General features: G+C 33.9%; 1 protein-coding gene across 2 annotated transcripts in view; it reads right to left on the bottom strand.

The window, feature by feature from the left end:
* The window catches only part of LOC144964926 (calcitonin receptor-like), a 231,953-nt gene that overhangs the window by 21,794 nt on the left and 192,374 nt on the right, over positions 1-17,785 (bottom strand). For both annotated transcript variants that reach the window (XM_078899721.1, XM_078899722.1), the window contains exons 10-11: positions 15,334-15,400; positions 873-939 (exon numbers count right to left, since the gene is read on the bottom strand). In XM_078899721.1, the coding sequence (XP_078755847.1) occupies positions 873-939; positions 15,334-15,400 (134 nt within the window). The remainder of the gene's footprint in view (positions 1-872; positions 940-15,333; positions 15,401-17,785) is intronic.

Below are 17,785 nucleotides of genomic sequence, written 5' to 3'. Positions count from 1 at the left end.
CCCACTACCACTCAAACCTGCCACTAATTTTAAATTCAGGTTTAAAATGAGTGTTGTCTCCTACCCCAAAATGCAAAAGAATGTCTCGTCCTTTATGTTAAATGTTGATGTTGGCTTTGACTTATTGAACTACGTTTTGAATACATTTAGTTGATGTTACGCGATATAATGAACTCAAGTTTTAAGCTTTAGGTAAAACATATCTGGCCAAAGTTTAAAAAGGCGTTTTGTGATTTCCCGTCATTGTACTCTGGAATGGAGTTTGGTCCTAATCCCCCGGGAAGACGACTTTTAGCCTGATAAAGGCCACAAATGGATGGGCTTGCCTTTCTGGAGGCATTGAGTTGATACACGAGCCTGAAAACAGGCTCGTATTTAGCTCACTACGCCATGGTAATGCTGGGAGATAAAAAAAAGAGTTGTCAGAACAAGTAAAGAAATAATATTCATTGTTGCCGATACCTAGAGTACTCGCCTCACAAGCAAAGGCAACGGTATCGATCCTGTATACATTCAGGTGTCTTCTGACCTCCCTGCTCACCGGTCAGTAATTGTATCTGGCGGAAAGTACTCTGTGATGGAATTGCGAACAATCCATTAGTAGCAAGCTTTTGGTAATGCCCGCTTAACACTAAGAGAAAGTTATAACGCCATGAAAGCCTACTGTTAACATCGTTAGTAATTATTGTCCGAATCATCGATATTTTGTTGAAAGAGGGGGAGATCCCAACGTCCATATCTATTCCTTTTGATCTTATGTCTTTAGAGGACTTTTATGATAACAAATATTTATTATCAGGAAGACGGAACTGAACAGCTGAAGATAAACGGGAATAATAGAGGGAGGAAAATGTGTGACTTGAGCCACTTACCACAAGGACAATAAGAATGGGTGTGTACAGGATCCATTCGAAGTGGCCGGCTTGATCCACCCAGCATCTGAAATTGAACGAATAACACAATTAATGCATGCGTTAAAGTAAACTACTCAACATTTTTGCCCGCCAGATACATCATACAAACACACAAAACTATTTGTTACTTTCAACGTTTAATGTATTGGCAGAGAGAATATATTGAGAAAGTATCATCCTACTGGCTGTCTAAAAGCACAGCAAAGACTAGGGACACGAGACAGCAGAAACTTGGAAAAATGTATGTACACTTACAAAAACAAGTTAATAGTGAAAAGAAACCTTTATTCATAAAAGATGATAACCTTAAATGAAGCCCGAGACTTGGTGACAACAGTATTATATGATATCAAAGGTTGAATGGAGATCAAGATGCTTGCATACCGTTTGGGACACTTGTATAATAATAATAATAATGATGATAATAATGATGATTATAATAATAATAATAATAATAATAATAATAATAATAATAATAATAATAATAATAATAATAATAATAATGATGATGATGATGATGATGATGATGATGATGATGATGATGATGATGATGATGATAACAAAACAAATTATGCTGCTGATGATGATTATGATGATGATGACAATGATGATGATGATGATGATGATGATGATGATGATGATGATGATGATGATGATGATGATGATAGTAATAATCCTCATGTATCAGTTGCCTAGAACAAATCAATCCAAATCTCATTAGTATTCTCCGGCGAGCATTCAACAACACTTTGATTGCCGTACTGGAAACTAACATAATGACCAAGAAATGAGAATGTATTGATTTTGGCCGAGTCGTGATGACCCTTTTGACGGCGGTCAAGCTTCTTGTCGTGTCTTGCAGATTACTTCTAAGATTGGTGACAGAAAAAAAAAACCCCGTGAGCTTTTTTATTAAACTGTACTCAAAAAACTTTACAAAGGGTCACAAGACAACAGCGGTAATAACATTATGTTAGACGAGGTGAAGTGTGTAGAAAAATATTGTAAACTGAGTGCATTCATTTTCGTCTGTGATCGGTTCCAGCTCGTGAATAACCAATGTGACATAAATTCTATACATTTCTGTAATTTACGTTTATACAAGGTGACCCAGATGTTTGGAACCAATAAGAAAATAGTTTACGGAGAAACAGACAGTACAGCTTAGCACATGATGTTAGCGAAAATAAAGAGAAATATGTCGTTTTTAAAAAACAGCAAACCAGAACTCGAAAAATGACTTAACATATTTTTACGATTAAAAAACAAACAAACACACACACATATACACACACACACACACACACACACACAAACACACACATCTGCCATGGATTTCAATATGTCCACCATTTTGTATGATTAGTATTTTGATGCGTTACTCAAGTTCTCATCTAGTGTTTTTGGGAATTTCTTTGCTGACTGATTCAACTGCTGCCAATAAATTTGGCAACCCCCCCCCCCCGCCAAAACAACAACAACAACAACAAAAACCAAAAAAAACAACAAAAAACAAACCCAAAACACAAATAAACAAACAAAAAAAAAAGAAGAAAAAAAAACAAACTTAAACGATTTCCTTATGAACTGTAACAAATTGCATAATTAATCTTCATTAGTTTCAGAACCAATACGATTTGTTATTGGCTCCAGACTTCTAGGAAACACTGTATTAGTATTCATAAAATATATTTAGTGAAAACTAATCATCCAAAAGGTGTTCTAAAACAATTACAAAGAAACTAGATACGCGTTGTTTCACTTTGCTGGCAGAAAACTGAACGAAATTTTAATTCCAAGATAAACCGTTTGCGTTCGGTTCCTGTTCGGTTCGACAACTGCTGATAACGAGAGGGGTCACCCACTTTGCTATGATAAACCAACAGACGGAATGAGAGGAAAGGTCAGACTGTGAGCAAAACGGACCTGAAAGGCAAATGAATGCCCTTTGTTTACAACCAAAGATGAACATAATGTATCTTGCGCAATACCACGAATTCACGATACTCAATGATCTTTAAAAGTCATCCCTGAAACAAACTGTTTTAATAACAATAAATACAATAATATTAATAACAATCATGATAATAATAATAATAACAATATTAATAATGTTAATAATAATAATTATTATAATAACAATGATAATAATAATAATAATAATAATAATAATAATAATAATAATAATAATAATAATAATAATAATAATGATAATAATGATGATGGTAATAATAAGACATTGTATTTGTTGATAACAACAAGAGATGAAGTGAGTGGGAAAGTGCCAGAAGACAATAGAGAATAACAATTTCGCGGCGGTGATAGGGGTTTGAACCCGCGACCTTACTGGTACTACAACTCCGCCTGGCCGGGAAGAGCGTGACTCTACCGTATGAGCTATCCACGATTCCAAAAAAAAAGATCGTCTCTACCCCTAGTCATTATTAGAGCTCTCTCTCTCTCTTCCCGACTACTTGAGATCGCGGGTCCAACATGAGCGCTCTACCATATCACGAGGAAGTGCTCTGAGGTATCAACAACTCAATTTGGAAAAGAACAAAATTTCAATGTGCGTAAGCAGTTCTATTTCATAGTTCGCCTGTAAAGATTCCTTTTTGGTACTAATACTCTCAGAGGAGACGTTAACGCTGACATCCAGATACCCATTCACACTTGATTCGAGTGGAAAACTATGTGTATGATACTTGTTCAAAATGCCAACGCCGTTCCAGTCCTTGCATTTATTTCCCGTTACAAATTCCGTCAGTGACCACACTCGACTTCTCTTGATTGTTTTAACAAGATGAGACACCTTACGGACCGCTGAGACATCGAGTTGTGTTATTGACAATATTAGCGAGAGAGGTTGATTCCGAATTTGAGCGAGTCCGACGGGCATATATATATATATATATATATATATATATATATATATATATTATATATATATATATATATATTATATATGTATATATATATATATATATATATATATATATATATATTATATATATATATATATATAGATATGCAGGTCTGATAACCGAACGCAATCATGGGCTTGGTTTAACGTTGTATTGGACAATATTTTATATCGATTTGAGATTTACATCAATCAGACCACAACGATTTAGGTTTCAGACCTATAAATAAGTACACGTTGGGCGAGACCTTAAGTGAAACAAAAAGTTCACTTGCATTCCTGCAAATCCCATAATTCAGAGATATTCACACAATTGAAGTTGGTGACGATAGCTGAAGTGTGATTATTTTTAGAAGCGCATTTAGATAAATCATTTATTTGTACATGAAAAAAGGAACTTAAAAATAAATCAATTAGCAAGTAAAACAATAGAAGAAATTGATTAAAAACAAAACAAAACAAAACAAAACAAAAACAACAACAACAAATAACATAAAGCAAAAAAAAAAAAAAATAAATAAAATTAAATAAAGCAAAACACCCCAAAACTCCCATCCACCAAGAAAAGAAAAAAGCATAAGCAAAACAACAAACGGAAAAACCTAAATTAAAAGAAAAAAAGAAAATCAAAAACAAACCAAATCAAACAAACCAAAAGACCCCCCCCCCCAAAAAAAAAAAACAAAAACAAAAAAAAAAACAAAAAAAAACTCAACACAAGATCCAATAACTCGGTACAAGTAGTTTGCACCAGCAGAAAATTAGGCATAACTTTTGATCAACTTTTACTTAAAAAATTGAAGAAACATGCCAAATTTCTAACTTTTTTTTTTTTTATGAATCATTTTCTGAAACCAAAACTTAGATAATATAATCTCATTATATCAAACTTGTGTTGTTAATAAACGATTATCAGTTTATATCATTGACCGGGTTGTCTTGTTCTGAGTTAATCATATTCTGAGAACAGTAGCTATTAGAGACATACGATTCAGTTAATTATGACGTGAAAAATTATGCAATCATTTTCTGAAACCAAAACTCAGATAAACTCTTATTATATCAGACTTGTGTTTTTATAAACGATTATCAGTTTATATCATTGACCTAGTTGTCTTCTTCTGAGCTAATCATAGACTGAGAACAGTAGCAGTTACAGACACACGATTCAGACCTTAATAAATAGTTTAATTATGACCTGACAAATTGTGCTGACCAGTATAATATAAATCATTTTTCTCTCTCCAAATGTGACCGTCGAATTAAAACTGATATTATATCAGTCAGCTGCTTATAAATAAATTCTCAGCTAAAATTATAAAATTTGAGTGAATATGGCGAGGTTTGTATGAAGCAGTGCCAGACAAAAAGGTTATATGGTCTAGTGGTATGACACTCGCTTTCGGATAGGAAGGTCCTGGGTTCGAGCCTCGCTCGGCGCATAGTTGAGTCCCGTGGAAAGACTCTTTACTCACATTCTTTCACGATACGCAGGTGTAAAACGAGTACCTGACAGTTAACAGCGCTGTCTCTGTCGGAAAAAAAATTGTATTATCGCCTAACAGGCGTCATGTCTCGCTCTACATGCTGTTAGTCAGCTACCCTTTGTAAAGCTCTTGTAGCATGTTAATTCGATATTGCCCTATATAAAAACAATTTTAAAAAACCTCAATGCCAGACAAAACAAAGAAAATTACAAGAATAAATCATCCAAAAAAATCAGCCTGTCTCGACTGCGGGATTCGAACATCAGACCTCCCGATCATCGACCAGACGTGCTACGATTACATCACAGCGGTTACCAAAGTTTCAAAGTTTCAAAGTTTATTCAATCTTAGGCTTTCGCCAATAAATCAACAATTTGATGCCAACATACATGAAGTGGAAAAAAAAAAAAAAAAGGTAAATGGAACCAAAAAATAAACTGATACACCACACAAAAATACAACAATCGTAATAACATCAATACGTTCAATAATAATAATAATAATAATAATAATAATAATAATAATAATAATAATAATAATAATAATAATAATAATACTAATAATAATAATAATAATAATAATAATAATAATAATAATAATAATGATAATAATAATAATAATAGTAATAATAATAATAATAATAATAATAATAATAATAATAATAATAATAATAATAATAATAATAATAATAATAATTAATAATATCACTTTTACATTTCCAATCAGTTTTTCTCATTTAAAAAAAATTTTTAAAAATAAAAAATTATTGATACCCATCACAACAGACCTCCTCACTACCACGAAAATTCCCGTAGTACTACGGCTAAATCCCGGGCTGGATATAATAAAGGTTTTTTAATTAAATGTCATTTCTTGAAAACGAAGTTCTGGTGCCAGAGCTATCACATAGAGTTAATATTTTTCCCCATGCATTATAAGGACCAACTGGTGGTTTTTAAGGGTAGTTAAAATGTCTACGATGTTATTTACCCTGAAAACTACTTATTACATTTTCCTATTTCAAGTAGGCAGGTCTGCTATGATAAGTATCAGTTCCATAGTCAAAATAAGACAAACAAAAATAACTTTTATTTTAATCAATAATCCATACAATTTGATGACAACAGACATGAAAGTGAGAAAAAAAGGTACATGAAACCAAAGCATAAAATGATACCATAAATAATCATAAAAATACAACATTGTAATACCACCAATACTTACAATAATAGTAATAATAATAATAATAATACTAATAATAATAATAATAATAATAATAATAATAATAATAATAATAATAATAATAATAATAATAATAATAATAATTATTATTATTATTATTATTATTATTATTATTATTATTATTATTATTATCATTATTATTATAATTGTGAAAATAACAGAAGCGCCGCAGCAATAATATCTAGTATTGTATTTGTAAATGGGGACCACGCTTATATCCCATTCGTTGACAATTAAGAAGATAGGGATTATATCATGGTAATTCTGTTTTGGATAATAAAGTTATTGACTTTTAGTAATACTAGGTGCTCCAAAATGCTTGAGATAGTTGAGATGACTTAATGCCAATATTATTCTAAAAGAGAGACGCATGCGCACAACCAACATGACGTTCTCTCTCTAATAACTTTTCCGCTGGTGACGTCACAGACTATGGGTGACGTCCAATCAAAGGACGCTACTCTTCCGCTAATCTCATTCCCTATTGTTTCTCAAAATTAAGAAAAACTCATCGTTCCCTGTCATCTGCTAGACCTTGTCATTTTGACGTTACACTTAATAGCATTCTTCTTCTGGTTCTTTACGACAAAATACCTGATAGACGTGATTAGCCACCACACCGTTTTGTCTAAGTGAAAACAAAATTATGTACATACATATACATATTACATACATACATTACATACATATACATATATGGCGCTTTACAAGACATACTTAGTTGATATGAGCATTTTAAGAAAAATTAGATGTAACAATTTTAAGAACACGAAATGTTACAATTGTAGATGACCTAATAAGTTACGCTGATATCAATGGTAGGCTCTCTGATTAGAATAGATTCGAATCTCACCAATAAGGGGTTAAATATGAATCGAGTGGCAGCTACGGTGAGGAAGAAATAGTAACTAGTGGTGCGTCACATAACGATAGATGGCCATTGACCATTAGCACTGTAATTAACACGAACTTATTTCAGGGGACAAATCGGGGTCTTATGAATCATTCAAAGCTTAGTAAAAAATAAAGCCGTAAGCTTCTTTAATCTTGATATATTACATTGGTCGTTGACCTAAATTCAAAATCAGGTCAAAAGCGACAGTGAAGTCTGAAATTCAACTTGATAAGCTGTTTAAAATAAAGCTGTGCCGAGGGGTCGTTTTTCGTAAAATTCGACCAAAAAAAAAAAAAAGACCAAAAAAAAAAGAAAAAGACATCAATCTTCAGTTATTTTAAAATTCTATGGAAATATTTCCTTTTTTTTCTGTTACTCCGGGATGATTAATGATAAGACATTACATCTTATATATATATATATATATATATATATATATATATATATATATATATATATATATATATATATATATATATTCGTATATAGTTGGTTTTGTTTAAAAATCACCCAGATTCATCTTATTTTCACCAAGGAAAATCATATTATGGATATTCCCAAGCTTATTTGGAATGACAGTTTGACATTTATAATTTAAAAAGGTGATATATATCATGGGTTTCACAAAAAGCACTTTGAATTTTCGTTCTGTTTTCAATTTGCATCATGCCATATTTTGACATCTTTTGGTGCCATATCCTACCTGGAATCAATCAACACTGAAATTACTTTTGAAGTCATCATCACCATTTATACTATGTGGTCTAGTGGTATGACACTAGCCTTCGAATGGGAACATGCTCTTTACTCAGATTCTCTCACCGTACTCAGGTGTAAAATGATTAGCTGTTCGAAAAAAAATGTAATATCACATCAGCGGTGATGTTAAGTGCTGTAGTTGGATATGGACCATTCTAAATAGCGTCGGGCACGTTTAATAGATAATGCCCTATTTAAATGATCAAGTTTTTATGGTTTCATTTATTATACCAATTACGTTTTATAGGCGAAACAAGTGGTTAAGTCATTGCACAGGGACCCGGAAGGTCCCGGATTCGAGCCCCGCTCCAGGCACTTTCGTTTTTTTCCTTGGGCAAGATTATTAACCCCCAATTTGCTCACTTGGACAACATGGGTGATTCCTGTCTACATCAGACATATTGTTGATAAATTATCTGTATTCCTTCGTGGAATGCCTAGGCGACGATGTCCTATGATGTCATGGCGGAAGGGCATAATTTAAAAAAAAAAAAAGTTTATTACGTTTTATAAAGCCTCACTGATTATTTCAGTCGCCCATTTGAAAACAAATTTCCATTTTGCATAGAATATATCACCATCTAAGCGCCCAACGTGTAGTAAATCTGACAAAATCCTCATTGCCTCTTAGCCAGGCATTAGCTTTTACTCACTTAGATCTAATTCGAAAGGATAATGATTGTGAAGTGCCCTACTAAATGACACACCACAGGGGATAATAGTCTAGCGGTGGTTGTCATCCATCGGTTCACCGATCACCCTGAACATCGCTTGACTTTCATAACATATGTCAGGCACCCTGCCGCTCAAATTCTGGCGTTACTACCGTCGTCGTTTTCATCATTATCTCAACACCACCACAACCACCACAACCACCACCACCACCATCATCATTATCATTGTAATCATCATCATCATCATCATCATCATCATCATCATCATCATCATCATCATCATCACCACCACCACCACCACCACCCCCACTACCTCCAACACCACCACCACCACCACCATCGCCATCACCACCACGACCACGACCACCACCACGACCACGACCACCAGCACCACCACCACCACCACCACCATCATCATCATCTCATTATCAAGAACAACACAGTCATCCTCATCCAAATGATATTTAGATCCATCAAAGAGGTTTGACGTTTCCGGCTGTTGTCAAAGACGCCTTGTGGACGGAAATTGATTCTGTCATCTCATGACCTTCGGCATCTCCAAGGAGCCATTTGTTGTATTTGGCTTCGAATGAAGGCCTGTCTCACGTAGTCAACGGTTGCAATAATAATTAAGTGACATTTATCTCCATTAACCAACCCGTTAGACATTTTAATTGTTCCTGGAAGATGCACACAGAAAGCATTTTGAATACATAATATTGAGTATTGTCGTTTTTTTTTTTTTCATCATTAAAGAATTGATGCTATACGTACGCTTAGTTAAAATACTCATAAAATCCGCCAACCGGATATAACGTATCAACACACACAGACACACACACATACACGCATACACAATAACAAAGAGCTGAGTGACGTCAATTTCGATCATTCTTTAGAAGGAACGATATTGTCGCCACTCTGTTCTTTTTTATTGTTTTTGCAAGCCATTGTTCTCACTAAATTGTATTTATCAGACTGTAAACATTTAAGGTTACATCAGAGACGAAAATATGAGGCACGAAATATATATATATATATATATATATATATATATATATGAATATATATATATAATATATATATATATATATATATATATATATATATATATTTATTGTTTACTTCTACAGTAAATAATTCTATATTTAGATATATTTACCGCTCCTTAAACATTAAGGTCGAGCACTTCTATTCCGTGGATTTTCTCTCTCTCTCTCTCTCTCTCTCTCTCTCTCTCTCTCTCTCTCTCTCTCTCTCTCTTATATATATATATATATATATATACATACATAATATATATATATATATATATATATATATATATATATATATATATATATCATATATTGAATTTTGGTATTGATTGTGTAAGATGACCAATTCAAAATATTCATTAGAAGATGACCTTCATCTATACGTCAAAACTCATTTATATGTAGAAGAATCAATGAGTGGAATAAGCTTAAACCGACGTGACATTATTTGCAGGTCTGATAACCCATTAATTATGAGCTCTTTGTTGTAATGGGAATCTATAAAAATGACGCAAAATAGTGTCCATTACAACAATGTTAAATTAAGCCCATAAGTGGGTTCGGATGTCAGACCTGCATATATGTGCACGTCGGCTTAAACACATAACGAAAAATGCTACTAAAATAACTAAAATGCTTTAGATTTATCAGAACTTTATGTAGGATTTTAAAATAAATAAGTCATTGTTGTAATGATTTTTGATGATTGAATTATCATTATATTGACTATCGGATTGAGTTTATTATGTTAAATTTGACGTATACTTATTTGCAGGTCTGATGACCCAAATTGTTATTGGCTCATTGCTGTAATAGCAATAATCTCAAACCCATACAGAAGAGTGTCCATTACAACAATGTTAAAGCAAACCCGTACCCGCAAATAGGTGTCCGTCGGTATAATCAAATTATAATACGCACAGATCTGCTTCTGATAAAGTTCACTTGACGGCTATGTCATATTATCCTTTAAAATGATATGATTGTATTCTATCGTGTTGTATTGCAATGTTCAGGTAAGCGTTAATTCAAACTCCCCCTATGGTGGTTTTTAAGCTTTGATTGATTATTTTGTTTGGAACTCGAGAAGTGCCATTGTACATTGTATTTATCTTGATTCGACAATGAATTCGTTGTCTAAATCAAACATGTCGAGTTGAAGGATATGCCGACTAGTCAATTTCAAGATAAACTGATCAAGATTTTGAAGTGTAAGAAACCGCATAGAACGACGTGTACGTATATGAAGGTCTGACATCCGAACCCACTTATGGACCTAGTTTAACATTGTTGTAATGGACAATATTTTGCGTCATTTTTTTAGTTTTCCGTTACAACAATGAGCCCATAAGGAAATGGATTATCAGACCTGCAAATAAGTCTACGTCGGAATAGGATGAAGGCATAATGTGTTGCCTACTTGAATGCCTGGATTGGCGACAAAAAATGAATTACAAACAAGGAAGGAAACACAATGGGCTGTCATAGGCGTTGGGGATTTTGCGCATGAGTTGGTGTAAATTGCGATTTTTGTTCACTCCTAGAAACCATGAAACCTTGAGAAAGGTTGTGAAATAAACATTGAGCATTTATTCTAGCCAGATATCTATCTAGTAGAGCAATTACGATTCTTACACATGCTTTTTGGAATTCAGGACGTGTTTCCAACCGCTGCTTAAGCTTTGGAGTGCGCGTTGGGAACAAAGTTCGAATTCCAAAACCCTAGAGTGTAAGAAATCTTTTATTCTAGCTACCCCTCAATCAATTCTGATTTCGTTGACTCTGACAAGCTTACATTTTCAAAATACATTTAAATTATACTACTTTATTAAAAATATCTAATTTTTGTGAACTTTAACGTTTGACAATCAGATGGTACAAGTAAACTTGATATCATTATGCAAAACTATAACTTATGGGAAGGGGTAGAATAATACCCGTTTGAGGGGTTGGGACCTAGGTTGTGTATTTTACAGTAAGAGAATATGATAAGAATAGGGGATGGAAGCGGAGGGGGTGTGGGGGAGAACCCGAGTTGGCCGGGGGGGGGGGGGGGAGTTCAGTTGGTAGAGCACCCAATTCACACGAAAATTAACCGAGATCTTCCAGGAGGTCAAGATATTTTTTTCTCAACCTCTTGTCCACACAGCAGTGATTTAGTTGGGTCTGTTAGATTATCTGGTGGAAAGTAATTTGCGAATGACTAGCATACTATCCAAAGGGAAGCAAGCATTTGCTATTGTCTGTTTTACGCTATAAAAACCGGGATAACTTCCGGCTTTATGGTTCTAAAGGACTACTTGAGGCGTGGAGTAGGAGGAGGACTGTAACCCGTGGGTTTGAGCCTCCGGTTCTGGTACTTAAGGTTTTCTCCTTGTGTAAAATTATTTAAAAATAAATTTAAAAAATTAACATTCCCTTTATTCATCCCATAGGGGAAATTTGTCTCTAGGGTCTTTTCCAAGGGAAGACTGGAATAATCCAGGCGTCAGCCGCAGTGCGACGCCGCAAATTGAGCTAGGACGAGGTGACTTATTCAAGGCCATACAGCCCAGCGGTGGGTGATCGAACTCGATACCTTTCGGGTACGGAGCAAAGGCCGTACCGCTGAGTCACGCTGCCTCTATGTGCTCTCCTTGACAATATGAATGATTCCTGTTGAGGGCAAGCATTTGTCTAATTCATTTTGTATAATGTTTTTATGGAACACCTTACGATGTTATGCAAAAGGGAATTAACTTATTCCATAATCTGAATACACAACGTAAAAGTCGTCATTCAGAGCCACATGTCTCTCCCCATTTCTACAGCGTGAAACGGACAATATATAGCAATTAATTGCTTACTCCCCTATTGATAGGACGCTAGTCTATCGCAAAGAATATACTACCATGATGATAATAAATGATCGCAATGAATTGAGATAAAATCATTATCAGATCGACAGTACCAAGGAAATATATTTTATTTAAAGTGCGCATAATACTCGTACTATGGTAAACACTTCTTTTGTAAACCTTGTCACTATCTATATGAATCTCTGTTTCTTGGCTTAAACATTTCTGAGTAGGATGTTGTGTTGTTTATCCATTTATGAAAAAAAATGATTATGAGCCTTTAATAGTAAAAATTTACTTATTATTATAGATTTGCGAATTCATTTCCACGATCTTCACTATGCGCAATGTAGGGGTCGACCCTAGACATGGAAGAATTGCCAAGCGTGTTCTCTCTTTCCCAAAATGACGTTTCTATTAGTGCAAAATTGCACCCTAGAAATAATTGACCTACATAACATTAGGGAATGTCAATATAACCCAGCTCTTTCAACGCACTTCCAAACAGAATCAGCTGTAATTAATGACCTGGAGTTAATGAACGGCACAGCATGTGTCAAATTTTACAATGAAACCCGCCACGCTAGGAGACCGGGTTGGTAATTTTTCAATTAATTAATAGCGCGGTGGCATTCTTGCCTTAACATTTCCGTGTTTCGACTTGTAGCAAAGCCAAGGCTTGTAGAGAGATATCAATACGGATGGGTGGTAAATTAATGTCTTCTCTCGTATTAATTTGTGTTCTTGGGTACTTAACACGATGTGTCCCGGCGTTCGACTCATGCGTGGATGAGTATCAGACAATAGGCACTGATGGATATTAATGGATGAACGTTAATAAAACGAAGGCAAAGGGGGCCGGGTTACATGAAAGGCAAATTGTTGAAGGTGTGTCTTATCAACTGACTTAATTTTTTAGATATTTATTTGATATGCCATTGACATTCCTGCATTTCTTACAATGTGGGAAATGTCTCAAGTTATTCCTATTCCTAAGAAAGGGGAAATTTCGGGTATAAAAGATCTCATACCTATAGCTTTACTTCAATTTCATTGAATTGTTTTGAAAGACGTACTTGATAAATTAAATCCTCACATTTGTTCTAAATCAGATACACATCAGTTTTCTTACCGATCTTATAATAGAAGTGTTCAGGACATTGTCATCGAATTTACAACTAACATTTACAAACATCTGGACCAACCAAGATTGCGCTGTAGAATTCTTTTTATTGATTTGTTCTCATTATTTAATACAATAAACCTCATTTACCTGTAGAGATAGCACAAATAAAACCAAAAAAAAAAAAAACAACAAAAACCAAACATACAAAAAACTAATAAAAACATAACAAACAAATAACAAAATAACAAAAAACAAAACAAAAACAAAACGAAAACAAAGCAACAACCTGACATGTACATGTATGCAGATCTGACACTCGAACGAAATTATGGGCCTAGTTTAACATTTTTGTAGTGGACAATATTTTGCGTCAATTTTTGAAATTTCCATTACAACAATGAGCCCATAATTATTTGGGTTATCAGACCTGCAAACAAGTGCACGTCGGACAGCATGCAATTCGTCGAATTTCATGATTAGGTCCTACCATAAATTATACCAATGTGTACTTTCACCCCGTTTATTTACAATTTATATAAATGAATGCTCTGGTACAAGCCCCCAATTTGACACCCTTTTTGAAATTCGTCTACAAGCAACTCCAACTGTATACAATCAAAATTTGGTAACATTTGTCTTGCTGGTAGTATAAATTATAAAGAATATTCTACTTAGAGCACAGTTTATGACAAGTAAATAGTTTTCAAAACATTTCGTGAGTAGATGTGACAGCACATCTTGATCTATTAATCCGTATTGCCAGATAAATAGAAAAGACTCGTATGAGTTAAAATAAAAAATTCTGACAAGCTGGGGTACACTTCAATCGACCGATGTCAGGAAAAGTTTTATGGTCAGATATGTAAATATTTGTTTGGTCAATATGCTGTATAATTGATGATTCGCCCGTAACTAAGCCTTAACCAATCAGAATAGCTACAAGTAATTTAACTTTTAGAATAATCTTATTTTCAGTAAGTGGCCTAAGCCACCCCAGTTGACAGTGTTGTTGTATAAAACTTGGAATAATATAAAGTTCGAAACAAAACATTCTAATTCAATTAATATTTTTAAGAATACCATTGATAAAGAACTTATCAACATAATATTTGATTTTGATGAATTATGTAACATGACATTGTGTATTAATGTTTTTTGTACATAAATTATTTGAAACTCTAAAATATACAAACGTGTATATGCCAAATGAATGTAAATAGAGTTAATTATACGACGAATATTGACTATGACACGTATTTATGTATTGGATATTTTATACTCAATATTATCAATTAACATTGAATGCTATTCATATAATTGATAAATTGTATTTATGCATAAAAGTTACACAGAGCACTTAAAGGTGTTTAGAATCTATTAGCTCGTAAACAGATAATACATTCATTCAATTTTTCCAAAACATATAATATAATACTTACTTGAGGTTAAGGTCATCGGTAACCCCTCTGATAATGATATAGGTGATTATCGGTATCCATGGAAACCCTGCCAAACAAAAACATTAAACGATGATGATTTTATCAAAATCAGTGAGTTTCTATGGTTTTTACAAGGAAACTCGAGAGGGTTTTATGGTGCTTGTCAACCATAATGATTAGTGACGGGAATAAGCTTAATGGTTGGTGGGATTCATGAGATTTTAACTTGGATACACATTATATCTCCCAAGGACGCACGACATTCTAGATAGAGTCAAGGCCAGGTCTCATCAGAAGGCATCGGATCAAACAATAGGGAACGAAAGTGTGATGTAAAAAAATGATTCTTATCTCGTTGGAAGTATAAAACCACTCTTCCGAAGGACTGAATACATACGTTGTATAAATGATCTTCTGGTTTCGGAATGACGGCATCTCATTTTCTATTCTAAATTTATGCTGGCCGTCAATAAATATCTTACATCATCGCACTTTTACGTCGATTTTATACTTATAATCTGCGTATATAACCTGCTACTAAATTAATTATGCCATCCTATGATTAAAATTCATTATTCGTTTTTCGAAGGACTGGGTACAACCAACACTTCCAAGGATTTTGGAACCAGAAAAGTAGAGGGTGTGACGTCATGGCTTTTTCTTCTCATTTAAAATTGACCAAGTCTTGCATTTGTCTTGAAATGATTGATGTGACGTGAAATGTCGACCATCTGGAGTTGACGACAACTAAGATCTCTCCATATTCTATAAATCGTAATGAATTTCTTTTCTTCCATTTTAGAATTATGATCAACGACATATATATATATATATATATATATATATATATATATATATATATATATATATATATATATATATACATAACTTTAGCTTTTGCCTTCGCTAAATCCAGACCCTGAAACTAAGATCAAGTAATCTACACTGTGAATTCTACTTCTCGGCCTGCTTGATGCCGGAAAGTTGATATATTTTCTTAAAGACACACACACACACACACACACACACCCACACACAGATATATATATATATATATATATATATATATATATGTATATATATATGTATATATATATATATGTGTGTGTGTGTGTGTGTGTAAATGTAAATGTAAGTGTATAAAACTCTAAATATAATGACTTGAAATTCATTGTTTTGCACCTGGTTCAATGCAAGATTCAGTCTAGGTAGTACCAAATCAGTGTTTTACAATAATATGACTCTGTTAAATGTGGCTTTTTTCCTCGTAATAGTATGATAGTGTTATGAATCCCAATGATCGCAAAAAGTGCTGTTAAAGATCATTTGCAAATTCTGATGGTCTCTCTCTTGTTACTCAAGCATAAGATGTATCAAGGGAATAAATCTTGACTTGTGAAAGAAACGATAAGAAAGCTGATCATAAAACAACTTGAGCTTTTATATAGATCAATATTCCCAAAACGTGCTCAAACCGCTTTACAGGGGGTCCAGAGCCACCCGTAACACTACTTAATAAGTAGGACGAAACATGACGGTTGTTAGGCGATATTACAATTTTTATGACAGAGACAAAGCTGTTAACGGCCAGGTACTCGTTTTACAACTGAGTACGGTGAGAGAATGTGAGTAAAGAACTTTATTGAATGACTCAACCATGCGCCTGTCAGAGCGGGACTCGAACCCAGGACCTTCCGATCCGAATACGAGTGTCTATCTACCACATAGTCACACATAAGTCAATCCCTTATAACTTTTTTAAAGACTCATAATATTTGGTTTTCTTTAATCATTTTTGCAAAAACCAAAAAACAAAACAAAACCAGTCTTATGTAAAATATGTCCCAATACTAATAACATTCTTCGTGTCTCAAAAGACTATATCTCCTGTGAGAATTATTCTCATTTTGTGTCGATGTCGTCTGATGAAAGGACTGGCCTTGACTCGAGTGAAAAATCTCTCTATCCTCTCATGTTTTCTTGGGAAAGATAATGTGTATCCAAATTAACCAGTTAACTGCCGTACTCGGGAATGACACGCATTAAACAAATCTCATCTCGGCAAAAACTCTCAAACCTGAGACCTCGCGAAGTCCTAGGTTTGAAAGTTTTTTTTTCCCAAATGAGTCGATATTTGATCGATATTTGAAGGACGAGTTTTCTGGTCCTAATCTTGAAATATATGTATTTCCGGATCGAATACGGCGGTTAACTGGTTAAAAATCTCACGAATGCCACTTAATCGTAGAACAGACGATTATTATAGAAATATTGATCACTAGCTGTATTATTAACCTTAATGCTTTGAGATCAGTTGAAAGAATACACTCTCGATTCCTATATTTACATCGTGTTAAACCCAAATTAAACCTCCCATTTAAGACAGGCTAAAATTTTTGAACGAGGGCAACTTTTATCTTGACATGTTATTGGCGCAAACTTCTTTCTCTTC

The sequence above is a fragment of the Berghia stephanieae genome, chromosome 2 (assembly GCF_034508935.2).
Source record: "Berghia stephanieae isolate SIO BIC M18660-M18661 chromosome 2, UCSD_Bste_1.3, whole genome shotgun sequence".
NCBI classification, from domain to species: domain Eukaryota; kingdom Metazoa; phylum Mollusca; class Gastropoda; order Nudibranchia; family Aeolidiidae; genus Berghia; species Berghia stephanieae.
The sequence above is the reverse complement of the archived record's forward strand: the minus strand, read 5'-3'. Positions and strand labels throughout refer to the sequence as shown.